The sequence below is a fragment of the Oncorhynchus clarkii genome, chromosome 19, assembly GCF_045791955.1.
Source record: "Oncorhynchus clarkii lewisi isolate Uvic-CL-2024 chromosome 19, UVic_Ocla_1.0, whole genome shotgun sequence".
Classification (NCBI taxonomy): domain Eukaryota; kingdom Metazoa; phylum Chordata; class Actinopteri; order Salmoniformes; family Salmonidae; genus Oncorhynchus; species Oncorhynchus clarkii.
In genome coordinates, this window is record NC_092165.1 from 35,482,533 (window position 1) to 35,495,829 (window position 13,297).

The 13,297-nt window shown below is 40.9% G+C and overlaps 1 protein-coding gene across 1 annotated transcript; it reads right to left on the reverse strand.

The window, feature by feature from the left end:
• Positions 1-277: 277 nt before the first annotated feature.
• LOC139374221 (interleukin 17a/f1) lies at positions 278-1,451 on the reverse strand. The gene is made up of 3 exons (XM_071115249.1): positions 1,419-1,451; positions 879-1,117; positions 278-533 (listed from the first exon to the last, which is right to left on the reverse strand). Exons 1-3 carry the CDS (start codon positions 1,449-1,451, stop codon positions 293-295), a joined length of 513 nt encoding a protein of 170 aa, XP_070971350.1. The 3' UTR covers positions 278-292.
• Positions 1,452-13,297: the final 11,846 nt, after the last annotated feature.

Below are 13,297 nucleotides of genomic sequence, written 5' to 3' on the forward strand. Positions count from 1 at the left end.
CTTTATTCAATAAATACCAAAATATCATCCAATACATTAAATAACCCCAAAATAAATAGAACCATATACTGAATAAATACATAATTAATTTTGTGATTTAAAGCTCAATAGAAAATATATCCATATTTGACTTTTCAAATCGATCTTTCAATGACATAGAGCCAAAGCTCCATAAAACTAACACCCAAATACTTTCAATGAATGTGGGGATCGAACCTACAACCTTGGTATTGCCAACACTCACGGCCCAACCAGCTGCACCACCAGGCTTGACCTCACCGCACTGATATCATTACTGTTGGTGCTCAATGCTAGGCCTGACACAGGTGCAGCCCACCGCGATGATCTTTGCCTCCAGCCGGTAGTAGTATCTGTCCTTGCTCCCCATCACCTTCCTCAGGACCAGGATCTGGTGGTAAATGGGTTTGGACTCCAGGCTCCTGTCCTCCTTACCCGCGACGTTCAGACAGCCCTCCAGAGAGCACTTGACCTCCGAGATGGTATTGGGAAAGCGGGACTCATCATAGGTGGTGCTGGAGAGACAGAGAGAGAGGAGATAGAAAGAGAAGGGGAGAGGACGATATTAGAGATCACAATGTATTCAACAGAGCACAGCTGAGAATTCAGACGTTTTTTTCAAGCAAGCTTCCTTATGGTATGAAAGGCATATTTCACATAAGCATATATCATTTTCATATTTTATTTTATTCCTTACTCCGTAAGTGTTCTTAGGTATTTTGAAAGGCTCAAATAAAATGTATTATTATTATTTTGAAAGACATATAAAAATATATATATATAAAAATAAAAATAAATGTTTGTCTGTGTGTATTGTGGTATTTCTATGGTGTCTATGTAAGCTCGTTGCAGGTCCTCACTTGGTAGTCCATGGGGAGATGGAGTGGTTCCCAATGGATCTGACGGGACGGGAAGGAATCAAGTCGCTCGGGTCCAGGTGCAGGGGGACAGTTATTGTGTTTGGAGCTGAAGGCTCTACAGGCTTCTTGTGTCCCTGGAGGTTGTTCTGTGAGCGTCTCCCTGTCAACCCTGGATGGACGTGGGGGGCAGCCTCTGCACCCATCATCATCATCCCCAACAACCCCATTAAACACAGCACCTGAGGAACAGAGGGACTGTTGGTGGCCTGGTATCACCTCTGAATGAAGGCATATATAGGACAGTTTTGCTAAATTTGTTGCTAAATATGTTTGCTGATTTACACTATGAGCCAGACAAATTCAACAGCAAAACATAAAATATAATCTTTACTCTACTATGAACCCAATGAGGTAAAATGGATAATCAAAACGACAGAACTGAAAAAACAATTTAAAACAATTTCAACTTCTTGCTCAGCAGATACAGACACCAGTGGCAAACTCCGCTGATATCTTGAAGACACTCAAGTTATCACTTACCATCAAAAAGTGTACGTTTGAAGTAGAACCCATGATTTGTTTGTTAGTCTTGTCGTCCTCAGTGAAAGTTCGCTGCTGTGTTGTAGTCTTGGTCTGGTTGTCTCACAGTGTTCTGCTCGTCTTCCTCTGCTGCCGTGTTCTGATTCTGTTCAGGTTGTCTGAGGTGATGCTGTAGGTTTTATACTGTAGTGGCTGTGTGTCTACTCAGACGTTTCACTTCCTGTGATGCTGCGATTGCCTTTCATCCTCTGCTTAATGCTTACTGGCTAACCACACATTGCGAAAAGTAGTGCACGTAGTTACTGCTGTCATCTACGGAAATCTTGGTAACACTTTACTTGACACCCAGCGTCATAAAACGTTATGGCACTGTCGTAACCATGTCATAATATGTCATAACAGCTGACATAACCTGCCATAACCTGTTTTAATATGTTCACAATACTGTCATGACACAGATCATTAGACCTATTGTGAAATACTGTATATTGTATTACATTATGATTGGTTATGATACACACCTACATAAGAGTGTCAAAACCCACAAAACCTACCACACAGGGCAAAACATTGCTTTACACCATAGCCTACGTGTCAACAATATGTTTATGTCATATACAAAAAAATATGAATTGACCATATTCAATTATCATTGTAATTGCACATACCCCAATGCTCTGTGGCTGATGACTGGGATGACTGCAGGAGCAGGAATCAGGATCAGGACAAGACACACTCCTTTTTGACTGATGATTGACATAAGGGCATGTACATGATAGACCTATCTGGCTTATATGATTATATGATGGTCATAATACTTAGTCCAAGTAAAGTGTCACATAAGTGTCACATAATGATTCATAACAGTGTCATAAAGGTTTAAAATGGCTTCTAAAGTTTGTAATTCCCATTTTAAAATGTCAGACTTGATTTTCCCTCATGAAAACCCCTACAAAATATGTCAATGTATTATAATCCACATTATAATTCACATTTCCTGTTGCTGCAGGATTATTATCCTGCTGTAGAAGAATTGGCTCAAATTTAGATCCTACATCGGTAGATGTGTCTGGAATGATTAATTTCACCGTACAAGGTTGAACCCTAACACAGTACGTCCCAAATAGCGGGCCTGGACATGACTAGTTCCACTAGGGTCACAGCAAAGAACTGAGTTCAGGCCAGACACATTGGTTTGATTCATTTTAAGAGACAAGAAAAATCTTTCGGTGGATCATTTACAGCCCTTCCTGAAACAAAGCGTCATATTCTCTTAGTTTGCAAAACAATTTGATATCCAGTTCGTGATACATAAAAATCTCAGAGTTCAGGTACTTCATTAAGGCTTGACTGGCTTTGATGTGGCTCAGGTCTTCTAGGACTTAGTTTCCCCCATTTGTTCTGTCATCACAATCTAGGACACCACTGTCAGTCGAAATGTGGATGTCAGGGCCAGGGTTAACCTACATGGGGGTTTCTAAACATCCAGGAATCTCTGAAGTTGCTTCCTCCTCTTCCGCTAACAGCCAACCAGCGTGGGCTAAGTAATATCCAGGAACCACGCGGGGAGACCCAAAAACATTTTATCGATTAACCTTTTACTGCACTGGGCTAAATCAGGATCACACAGAGTGTTTATTGGTAGTCATAAACAAACAAACTTTGAAACGAAAGTATACACTTCACACACATGGTTATGGGCTTAAAAAAAGAAGACACCTATACCATAATTTTGAGTTTGCATCCTAATTTTACACTTTATATACATCACAGAAGACTGAAATTTAACTAAACCGTTTGACATATAAACACAGTTTAAAAAAAAAAAATGAATAATATTCCACCCATGAGGCTACTAGGTCATTTGACTGCAGGAAAAGGCTACACGGCAGGAAAAGGCTACACGGCAGGAAAAGGCTACACGGCAGGAAAAGGCTACACGGCAGGAAAAGGCTACACGTGTGTATCTGTGGCGGACACTGGTCAATCAAGAGCTTAGAACAGGGCACAAATATATTTGCACTTTCCTGACTTTTGGTTAGTCACTTTATATACACTACCGTTCAAAGGTTTGGGGTCACTTAGAAATGTCCTTGTTTTTGAAAGAAAAACAAATTTTTTGTTCATTAAAATAACATCAAATTGATCAGAAATACAGTGTAGACATTGCTAATATTGTAAATGACTATTGTAGCTGGAAATGGCAGATTTTAAATGGAATATCTACATAGGCGTACAGAGGCCCATTATCAGCAACAATCACTGCTGTGTTCCAATGGCACGTTGTGTTAGCTAATCCAAGTTTATCATTTTAAAAGGCTAATTGATCATTAGAAAACCCTTTTGCAATTATGTTAGCACAGCTGAAAACTATTATTCTGATTAAATAAGCAATAAAACTGGACTTTTTTTTGACTAGTTGAGTATCTGCGTTTGTGGGTGTCACATCTGCTCTAGCCCTAGTGGACATCCGTTGTCTCCTTGAGCTGCAGCCATTCCCCCAGTCGCCTCTCCACTGTTGACATTGAGACTGGTGTTTTGCAGGTACTATTTAATGAAGTTGCCTCTTCACTGACGTTGAGCCTGGTGTTTTGCAGGTACTAAGGGAGTAGTACACAGCGTTGTACAAGATCTCCAGATTCTTGGAAATTTATCGCATGGAATAGCCTTGATTTCTCAGAGCAAGAATAGACTGACGAGTTTCAGAAGAAAGTCTTTGTTTATGGCCATTTTTAGCCTGTAATCAACCCCACTGTTATGTTGATGCTCCAGATACTCAACTAGTCTAAAGAAGGCTCATTTCATTGCTTATTTAATCAGAATAACAGTTTTCAGCTGTGCTAACATAATTGCAAAAGGGTTTTCTGATGATCAATTAGCCTTTTAAAATGATAAACTTAGATTAGCTAACACAACGTGTCATTGGAACACAGGAGTGATGGTTGCTGATAATGGGCCTCCATATGCCTATGTAGATATTCCATAAAAAATCTGCCGTTTTCAGCTACAATAGTCATTTACAACATTAACAATGTCTACACTGTATTTCTGATCAATTTGATGTTATTTTAATGAACAAAACATTTGCTTTTCTTTCAAAAACAAGGACATTTCTAAGTGACCCCAAACTTTTGAACGGTAGTGTATATCATATTATTATGTTGTATTTTATTGTATCATGGGTAGCAGTTATATCAGAAGCATTGCATTTGTCTACATACACACTAGATAAAATGGGGTCACAGAAGTGCTGATACACTTCCCACAAGTAAGTATCTTTTGAGTCACAGCAGCAGACTAAGAATGAAACCTCTACACAGTCTGACCAGACCACATCAGAGGACGCTAGGAACCACATCACACAGATTGTGATGTAACAGTAAGAGGCGGGGCCAGCAGGAAAGACACAGGAAGTTGGTAGGTCCATAAAAGGAAAGTAATGTACTGTACAGTACAATACCCGTCAGCTTCAAAAATTCAAGGATAATGAACAGTAATATGCTGCTTTGTCTGTTTTAAAAGGTTGTAGTCAGTGGTGTAGTGGGCCTGGAGAAGTGGGTATACTCAAATTTGTCCTAAATGGGCTGCCCGGGCAAAGGAAAGGCGCCCTGGGTGAAAAATTATATGAGAAACAGTGCCATACTGTCACGACTTCTGCCGAAGTCAGCCCCTCTCCTTGTTCGGGCGGCGTGCGGCGATCGACGTCACCGGCTTTCTAGCCATCGCCGCTCCATTTTTAATGTGTCCATTTGTCTTGTCTTGTTTCCATACACACCTGGTTTTCATTTCCCCAATTAAGCTACTTGTATTTAACCCTCTGTTTCCCATCATGTGTTGTGTGTAATTGTTTTCATGTTAGGTAGTGTTAGTTTACGCGCTCTACTTTTATGTTCCGTTTTCTGAGCGTGTTTGTTTCATGTAGTGCTCTCGTTTTTGGAACTATAATAAAAGTGCGCCTGTTCATTGTATCTGCCCTCCTGCACTTGTCTTCGCCTCCAATACACCATGCTGACACATACACTCTAAGTTATCTAAAATGATGAATCCCATATTGGTTTTTCACAGTCAGGCCGACCCATGCTGTACTGTGCAAGTAGGGTAATGCTATTGAAACAGATAAATGAAGTTATCAACTGTGTCAGAAGGTTTTTACTCCCAGTTACACTTCTTTAAATAGAAACACAACACAATGAGATGTTCTAAATTCAATGTTTAAACCACATCAGGAGACGAGTTTTGACGGCTGGGAAAAATCGAATAAATGTTTTTTTTTTGTGTAGTTACCCTTTGATTCACGTGTGCAGGCACCTACAGTAGCACTGTTTGGTTAGCGTTTCTGTAGCACATGAGATTAAGTTTGAAAAACAAATGACCACTTGGATTGATGCAAATGCCAGGTAGACTAAATCATTTTGCCATGTAGGAATAGGTTACTTTGTAGCCAGTTAACATTTAATTGGGAAGGTTTTACCTAAAGGTTAGGCCTGTCATTAGCATTTCTATATTTTTTATGTCCTTAAATTGTTTGAAACCTGGACATTTTACTTCATATTATGAAGCATGTGTTATCTTGCTCAAAGTAGTCTATAGCCAAAATCCCACCATAGAAACATGGAGCCAATTATTTTATGAAGACATCCTCATATGCATTCTCCTGTTCTATTCTTTCAAATGTATTTAAATGTCTTGCTGCGAAAGGCATTATCCTAATCATATGAGCAACCCATGACAGTTGTTGCATCTTTATCTCTCCTCTTTCTACATTTCTAACCGATATTCCCATCTCTGTCCGCTTGCATGTGTGGAACACATTTTAGAACTGTGTTTTCCTGTGTTAGATTCTGGGTTAAACTTGGAACATTGTTATACTAGAGACATGATACATCAGGAGTAATACTATAGTATCTGAGGAGTGATAGAGACTGGTTTTTACATCAGGAGTAATACTATAGTATCTGAGGAGTGATAGAGACTGGTTTTTACATCAGGAGTAATACTATAGTATCTGAGGAGTGATAGAGACTGGTTTTGACATCAGAAGTTATACTATAGTATCTGAGGAGTGATAGAGACTGGTTTTGACATCAGAAGTTATACTATAGTATCTGAGGAGTGATAGAGACTGGTTTTTACATCAGGAGTAATACTATAGTATCTGAGGAGTGATAGAGACTGGTTTTGACATCAGAAGTTATACTATAGTATCTGAGGAGTGATAGAGACTGGTTTTGACATCAGAAGTTATACTATAGTATCTGAGGAGTGATAGAGACTGGTTTTTACATCAGGAGTAATACTATAGTATCTGAGGAGTGATAGAGACTGGTTTTGACATCAGACGTAATACTATAGTATCTGAGGAGTGATAGAGACTGGTTTTGACATCAGAAGTTATACTATAGTATCTGAGGAGTGATAGAGACTGGTTTTGACATCAGAAGTTATACTATAGTATCTGAGGAGTGATAGAGACTGGTTTTGACATCAGAAGTTATACTATAGTATTTGAGGAGTGATAGAGACTGGTTTTGACATCAGAAGTTATACTATAGTATCTGAGGAGCGATAGAGACTGGTTTTTACATCAGGAGTAATACTATAGTATCTGAGGAGTGATAGAGACTGGTTTTGACATCAGAAGTTATACTATAGTATCTGAGGAGTGATAGAGACTGGTTTTGACATCAGAAGTTATACTATAGTATCTGAGGAGTGATAGAGACTGGTTTTGACATCAGAAGTTATACTATAGTATCTGAGGAGTGATAGAGACTGGTTTTGACATCAGAAGTTATACTATAGTATCTGAGGAGTGATAGAGACTGGTTTTGACATCAGAAGTTATACTATAGTATCTGAGGAGTGATAGAGACTGGTTTTGACATCAGAAGTTAAATGGTTATCTGTAGGAGCCAGATGGCTTTGGAATGTGCTGGGTAGAGGGGAGGGTGTTAAGGGAGTGCTATGGGTGATACGGGTGGAGAGCTTTGGATTAGGCATCAAGGGGGTTGAGGTCAGGTCACCTTAAGGGAGGAGGAACGGTTTATTACCCCATCACTTCGTCATCCTGTTGAACCATAACAGATGTCAGGGTTGGAGAGAAGGAGGAGTGCATCTAAATTGGATTATATATACTTGTGTTGGTGGAAATATGTTTTGTCTAATGCAGCTGTATTGATCCTCTGGGAAGAATAAACTTGGTTTAAGCTTTCATAGTGTCCGTAGAGTTTTTTACTCTGAGAATTGGAACCTAACACCTGCTAATTGCATTTTAGAACATTCTCTCATAGGCCTTCCACCGTGTGCACATTTCTGGGACTAAAATGTGAAATAATGCTTTATAAAAATATATTTTAAGCTAAGCATTATGATCTGTTTCATCCTCCTTATTTAATTGATAGCATCATGGGGATTAAGAAGTGAAAATACGCAAAGCCCACTGAAAAATAAGTGAGTGGGAGAAAACCTGTGTATAGCCTCCACTAATCTCTCTCTCTCTCTCCCTCTCTCCCTCTCTCCCTCTCTCCCCCTCCCTCTCCCCCTGCCCTCCCTCTCCCCCTCCCTCCCTCTCCCCCTCCCTGGGACAGCATCTGACTGTGTGCATGTGCACGTTTCCCAGGTTGAGAGGGCTTATTAAGGTGGTAGATGTAACCTGTTTTAAAATGGGACCTTGTCTGGATGCAGTCAGCCTTTCACTCATCTGTGCAGTGGTTGGGTAGTCGAGAGCACATGAGGATGCCCTATCATTGGAGGCATCTATCTAGAACAGAGTTTCATCTCGATGGAGAGATAGATAATAAAACTGTTGTGTAGTTGTGTAGTCTAGAGTGTACGGAATGACTAGACTACAACTGGGTAGGAGGAGGTAGGAGTATCTCACAACTGCTTCTGTTATCTGTTCAGCCGATGCGGATCTCGCTGAGATAAGAGTAAATGCATGCAACAGGCTAAAACAACGATCAGCAAAGGGGTGTAATGGGTTGTGCTATACTGCCCTACCAAGCAAAAAGGCAGTAACTGTTCATAGCGTTGAACTGAGAAAAATGGCTTCAGTTTTTTTAATTGTCCCTGACCTCTAAAATTACCTTTGACCCTTAAACGGCAGTTACTGCCTTTTTTCTTGGCATGATATGTTACAAATTGCAGGTTAATACCAAAGCAAAAAGCGGCATCTGCCATTTTCATTTGTTAGTATATTATACTTCTCATTTATGCTCATTCATTAATAAAAGAGCAGTGGAGTTACTGACAGTAACAGAGTTCAAACTGCATCCTTTGTGTGTCTTCCACTAAGATACCAGTTGCATTTATATGGAGATGTAGGTTCTGGTCAGTCACATTACATACTATGTTTAACAAGTATCCCATGTCTTGTTATAGTAATACATGTGAAAAGCAGTCCTAACGCACCCTCACATAACAACTTTGATCCCCATAGATACTATAATCATCTAGGCCATAGGGGTTGGTGGAAGTCATTTTCGCAAAACAGTTTCTTCCCTCATTCAAGTAATGATGGCACCGAAGCAGACACATTGAGCACACGTTTGGCATGCCAAAGCTTGTTGTGCTGAAAACATACACCACCAACAAAGGTGATGGATACAATTTTGGATTTGAACTTTCCTGACCAGGACAGTCACTCAATACCGGAAGATAAAAGAAAACCAGAAACCCTGGACATGTGACTAGATATATTATTAATGAGTGTCACGGCCATCAAAAGAAGTGGACCAAAGTGCAGCTTTGTGAGCGTACATTTTCTTTTATTTTAAAATGTCGCCAACAAAACAACGCAACAAAAGAACGCAACAACCGTGCCGCTTACAGTGCTAAGTGCCACAAACAAAGTTAACTACCCACACTGAAAGGAGGGAAAAAGGGCTACCTAAGTATGATTCCCAATCAGAGACAATGATAGACAGCTGTCCCTGATTGAGAACCATACCCGGCCAAAACATAGAAATATAGAAAACTAGAAAACAAAAAATAGAATGCCCACCCCACATCACACCCTGACCTAGCCAAATAGAGACATAAAACTGCTCTCTAAGGTCAGGGCGTGACAATGAGGTAGCAATGCTGTGTGTGCGCTCAACTTGAAACAAGGGTGTGTGGCTTTTGACAATTCACTATGGCATGCACGTCTACTGACTGTCAGCTGGCTACAGATCGTAACGTTACTGATTCAAATAACCCATATAATGTCAGAATACAATTATAGGGATTATATTCGTTATAGGGATAATAGATTGAAGCTAGTATAAATTTCTGATGGTCTCTTACGGGAACATGTAGCACAAATCTATTGATTCATGCTAATGCTAGCTAGGTAGGTTTTTACATTTTGGTAGGCGTGCGTCAGTTCTAGCTTGGTGGCTGTCACAGGCTAGAAATCGTGTGTGTGGTGTACTGATTCAAAGAAACCTTCAGATGAAATTTCGGAATATAATTCATTATAGGGCAAATAGATTGAAGTTAGTATCATATCCTCAAACTTTTGACTGGTACTGCATCACATACATACTGCATTCTTGCATCACAAGATAGTAGCTCATTGACTACTGTCGCCATTTCCGGTCACAACTTGCAGACTTGTTTACGTGTTGCTGTGCGTTTTGTGCGTTTTGTTGCCAACCTTACTTTGCTACCTGACAACTTTACGGTTTTTACTTTTTAATTACCATTCATATTTTGGGTTTTTTCCATTCAACTTTTTCACTCCGGACGCTTTATCTGGACATGGTTCGTCAGGACCTCCAACAGCCGAAGCTAAGTAGTAACATTAACATGATGCCTTCTAATTGCAGTCGCTGTATATTACAGCTGTACTGTAATATACAGGAGAACGATCGCCTTACGGCGAAGATAGCTGTGTTGCAAGCCCAGCTTCAGACGCAATCACTGTGCAAGGGTAATTTCAGTGTAGGAAAGGATGAAACAGCGTCTGTGCCACCAGTAAGTACAGATAGTAACGTTAGTATAAATCCCCTCGCACGGTCCCAAAAGCCGGACAACTTTGTCATGGTTTCTGGAGGGAAATGCTGTAGGAATGCTCAACCTGTGTCGCTCATTCAGCCGACAGAAACTTTCAACCGGTTTTCCCCATTAAGCAGTGAGTCGGAGTCTGAGGCCGAGCCTTCTCTTGTCTCAGACCCCGTAACGGGAGGAGGAGAGACGCTGAAGCTTCCCACCATTAGCTCTGACAAATTGAAAACCCTAGTCATTGGCGACTCCATTACCCGCAGTATTAGACTTAAAACGAATCATCCAGCGATCATACACTGTTTACCAGGGGGCAGGGCTACCGGCGTTAAGGCTAATCTGAAGATGGTGCTGGCAAAGCTAAAACTGGCGAGTGTAGAGAGTATAGAGATATTGTTATCCACGTCGGCACCAACGATGTTAGGATGAAACAGTCAGAGGTCACCAAGCGCAACATAGCTTCAGCGTGTAAATCAGCTAGAAAGATGTGTCGGCATCGAGTAATTGTCTCGGGCCCCCTCCCAGTTAGGGGAAGTGATGAGCTCTACAGCAGTCTCACAACTCAATCTCTGGTTGAAAACTGTTTTCTGCCCCTCCCAAAAGATAGAATTTGTAGATAATTGGCCCTCTTTCTGGGACTCACCCACAAACAGGACCAAGCCTGGCCTGCTGAGGAGTGACGAACTCCATCCTAGCTGGAGGGGTGCTCTCATCTTATCTATCAACATAGACAGGGCTCTAACTCCTCTAGCTTCACAATGAAATAGGGTGCAGGCCAGGCAGCAGGCTGTTAGCCAGCCTGCCAGCTTAGTGGAGTCTGCCACTAGCACAGTCAGTGTCGTCTGCTCAGCTATCCCCATTGAGACAGTGTCTGTGCCTCAACCTGGGTTGGGCAAAACTAAACATGGCGGTGTTCGCCTTAGCAATCTCACTAGGATAAAGACCTCCTCCATTCCTGCCATTATTGAAAGAGATCGGGATACCTCACATCTCAATATAGGGCTACTTAATGTTAGATCCTTCACTTCAAAGGTGGTTATAGTCAATGAACTAATCACTGATCATAATCTTGATGTGATTGGCCTGACTGAAACATGGCTTAAGCCTGATGAATTTTCTGTGTTAAATGAGGCCTCACCTCCTGGTTACACTAGTGACCATGTCCCCCATGCATCCCGCAAAGGCGGAGGTGTTGCTAACATTTACGATAGCAAATTTAAATTTATACAAAAAAAATGATGTTTTCATCTTTTGAGCTTCTAGTCATGAAATCTATGCCACCTACTCAATCACTTTTTTTCAATCACTTTTTATAGCTACTGTTTACAGGCCTCCTGAGCCATATACAGCGTTCCTCATTGAGTTCCCTGAATTCCTATCGGACCTAGTAGTCATAGCAGATAATATTCTAATTTTGGTGACTTTAATATTCACATGGAAAAGTCCACAGACACACTCCAAAAGGCTTTCGGAGCCATCATCGACTCAGTGGATTTTGTCCAACATGTCTCTGGACCCACTCACTGTCACAGTCATACTCTGGACCTAGTTTAGTCCCATGGAATAAATGTTGTGGATCTTAATGTTTTTCCTCATAATCCTGGACTATCGGACCACCATTTTATTACGTTTGCAATTGCAACAAATAATCTACTCAGACCCCAACCAAGGAGCATCAAAAGTCATGCTATAAATTCACAGACAACACAAAGATTCCTTGATGCCCTTCCAGACTCTCTCTGCCTACCCAAGGACGCCAGAGGACAAAAATCAGTTAACCACCTAACCGAGGAACTCAATTTAACCTTGCGCAATACCCTAGATGCAGTTGCACCCCTAAAAACTAAAAACATTTCTCATAAGAAACTAGCTCCCTGGTATACAGAAAATACCCAAGCTCTGATGCAAGCTTCCAGAAAATTGGAACGGAAATGGCGCCACACCAAACTGGAAGTCTTCCGACTAGCTTGGAAAGACAGTACCGTGCAGTATCGAAGAGCCCTTACTGCTGCTCGATCGTCCTAATTTTCCAACTTAATTGAGGAAAATAAGAACAATCCGAAATGTATTTTTGATACTGTCTCAAAGCTAACTAAAAAGCAGCATTCCCCAAGTGAGGATGGCTTTCACTTCAGCAGTAATAAATTCATGAACTTCTTTGAGGAAAAGATCATGATTATTAGAAAGCTATCAGACTCCTCTTTAAATCTAGGTATTCCTTCAAAGCTCAGTTGTCCTGAGTCTGTACAACTCTGTCAGGGCCTAGGATCAAGAGAGACACTCAAGTGTTTTGATTAGAATAATCATGGCCTCTAAACCTTCAAGCTGCATACTGGACCCTATTCCAACTAAACTACTGAAAGAGCTGCTTCCTGTGCTTGGCCCTCCTATGTTGAACATAATAAACGGCTCTCTATGTGTACCAAACTCACTAAACTCACTAAAAGTGGCAGTAATAAAGCCTCTCTTGAAAAAGCTAAACCTATATCGAATCTTCCAATCCTCTCAACATTTTTAGAAAAGGCTGTTGCGCAGCAACTCACTTCCTTCCTGAAGACAAACAATGTATACTAAATGCTTCAGTCTGGTTTTAGACCCCATCATAGCACTGAGACTGCACTTGTGAAGGTGGTAAATCACCTTTTAATGGCATCAGACAGAGGCTCTGCATCTGTCCTCGTGCTCCTAGACCTTAGTGCTGCTTTTGATACCATCGATCACCACATTCTTTTGGAGAGATTGGAAACCCAAATTGGTCTACACGGACAAGTTCTGGCCTGGTTTAGATCTTATCTGTTGGAAAGATATCAGTTTGTCTCTGTGAATGGTTTGTCCTCTGACAAATCAACCATACATTTCGGTGTTCCTCAAGGTTCCGTTTTAGGACCACTATT

Excerpts from the sequence above, each read along its gene's own strand:
- LOC139374221 (XM_071115249.1), bottom strand. The coding sequence starts at position 1,451 with ATGGGTTCTACTTCAAACGTACACTTTTTGATG. Across the intron at positions 1,118-1,418 it reads CAAACGTACACTTTTTGATG|GTGCTGTGTTTAATGGGGTT; the intron begins GTAAGTGATAAC and ends TCTGTTCCTCAG. Across the intron at positions 534-878 it reads ATCTCCCCATGGACTACCAA|CACCACCTATGATGAGTCCC; the intron begins GTGAGGACCTGC and ends CTGTCTCTCCAG.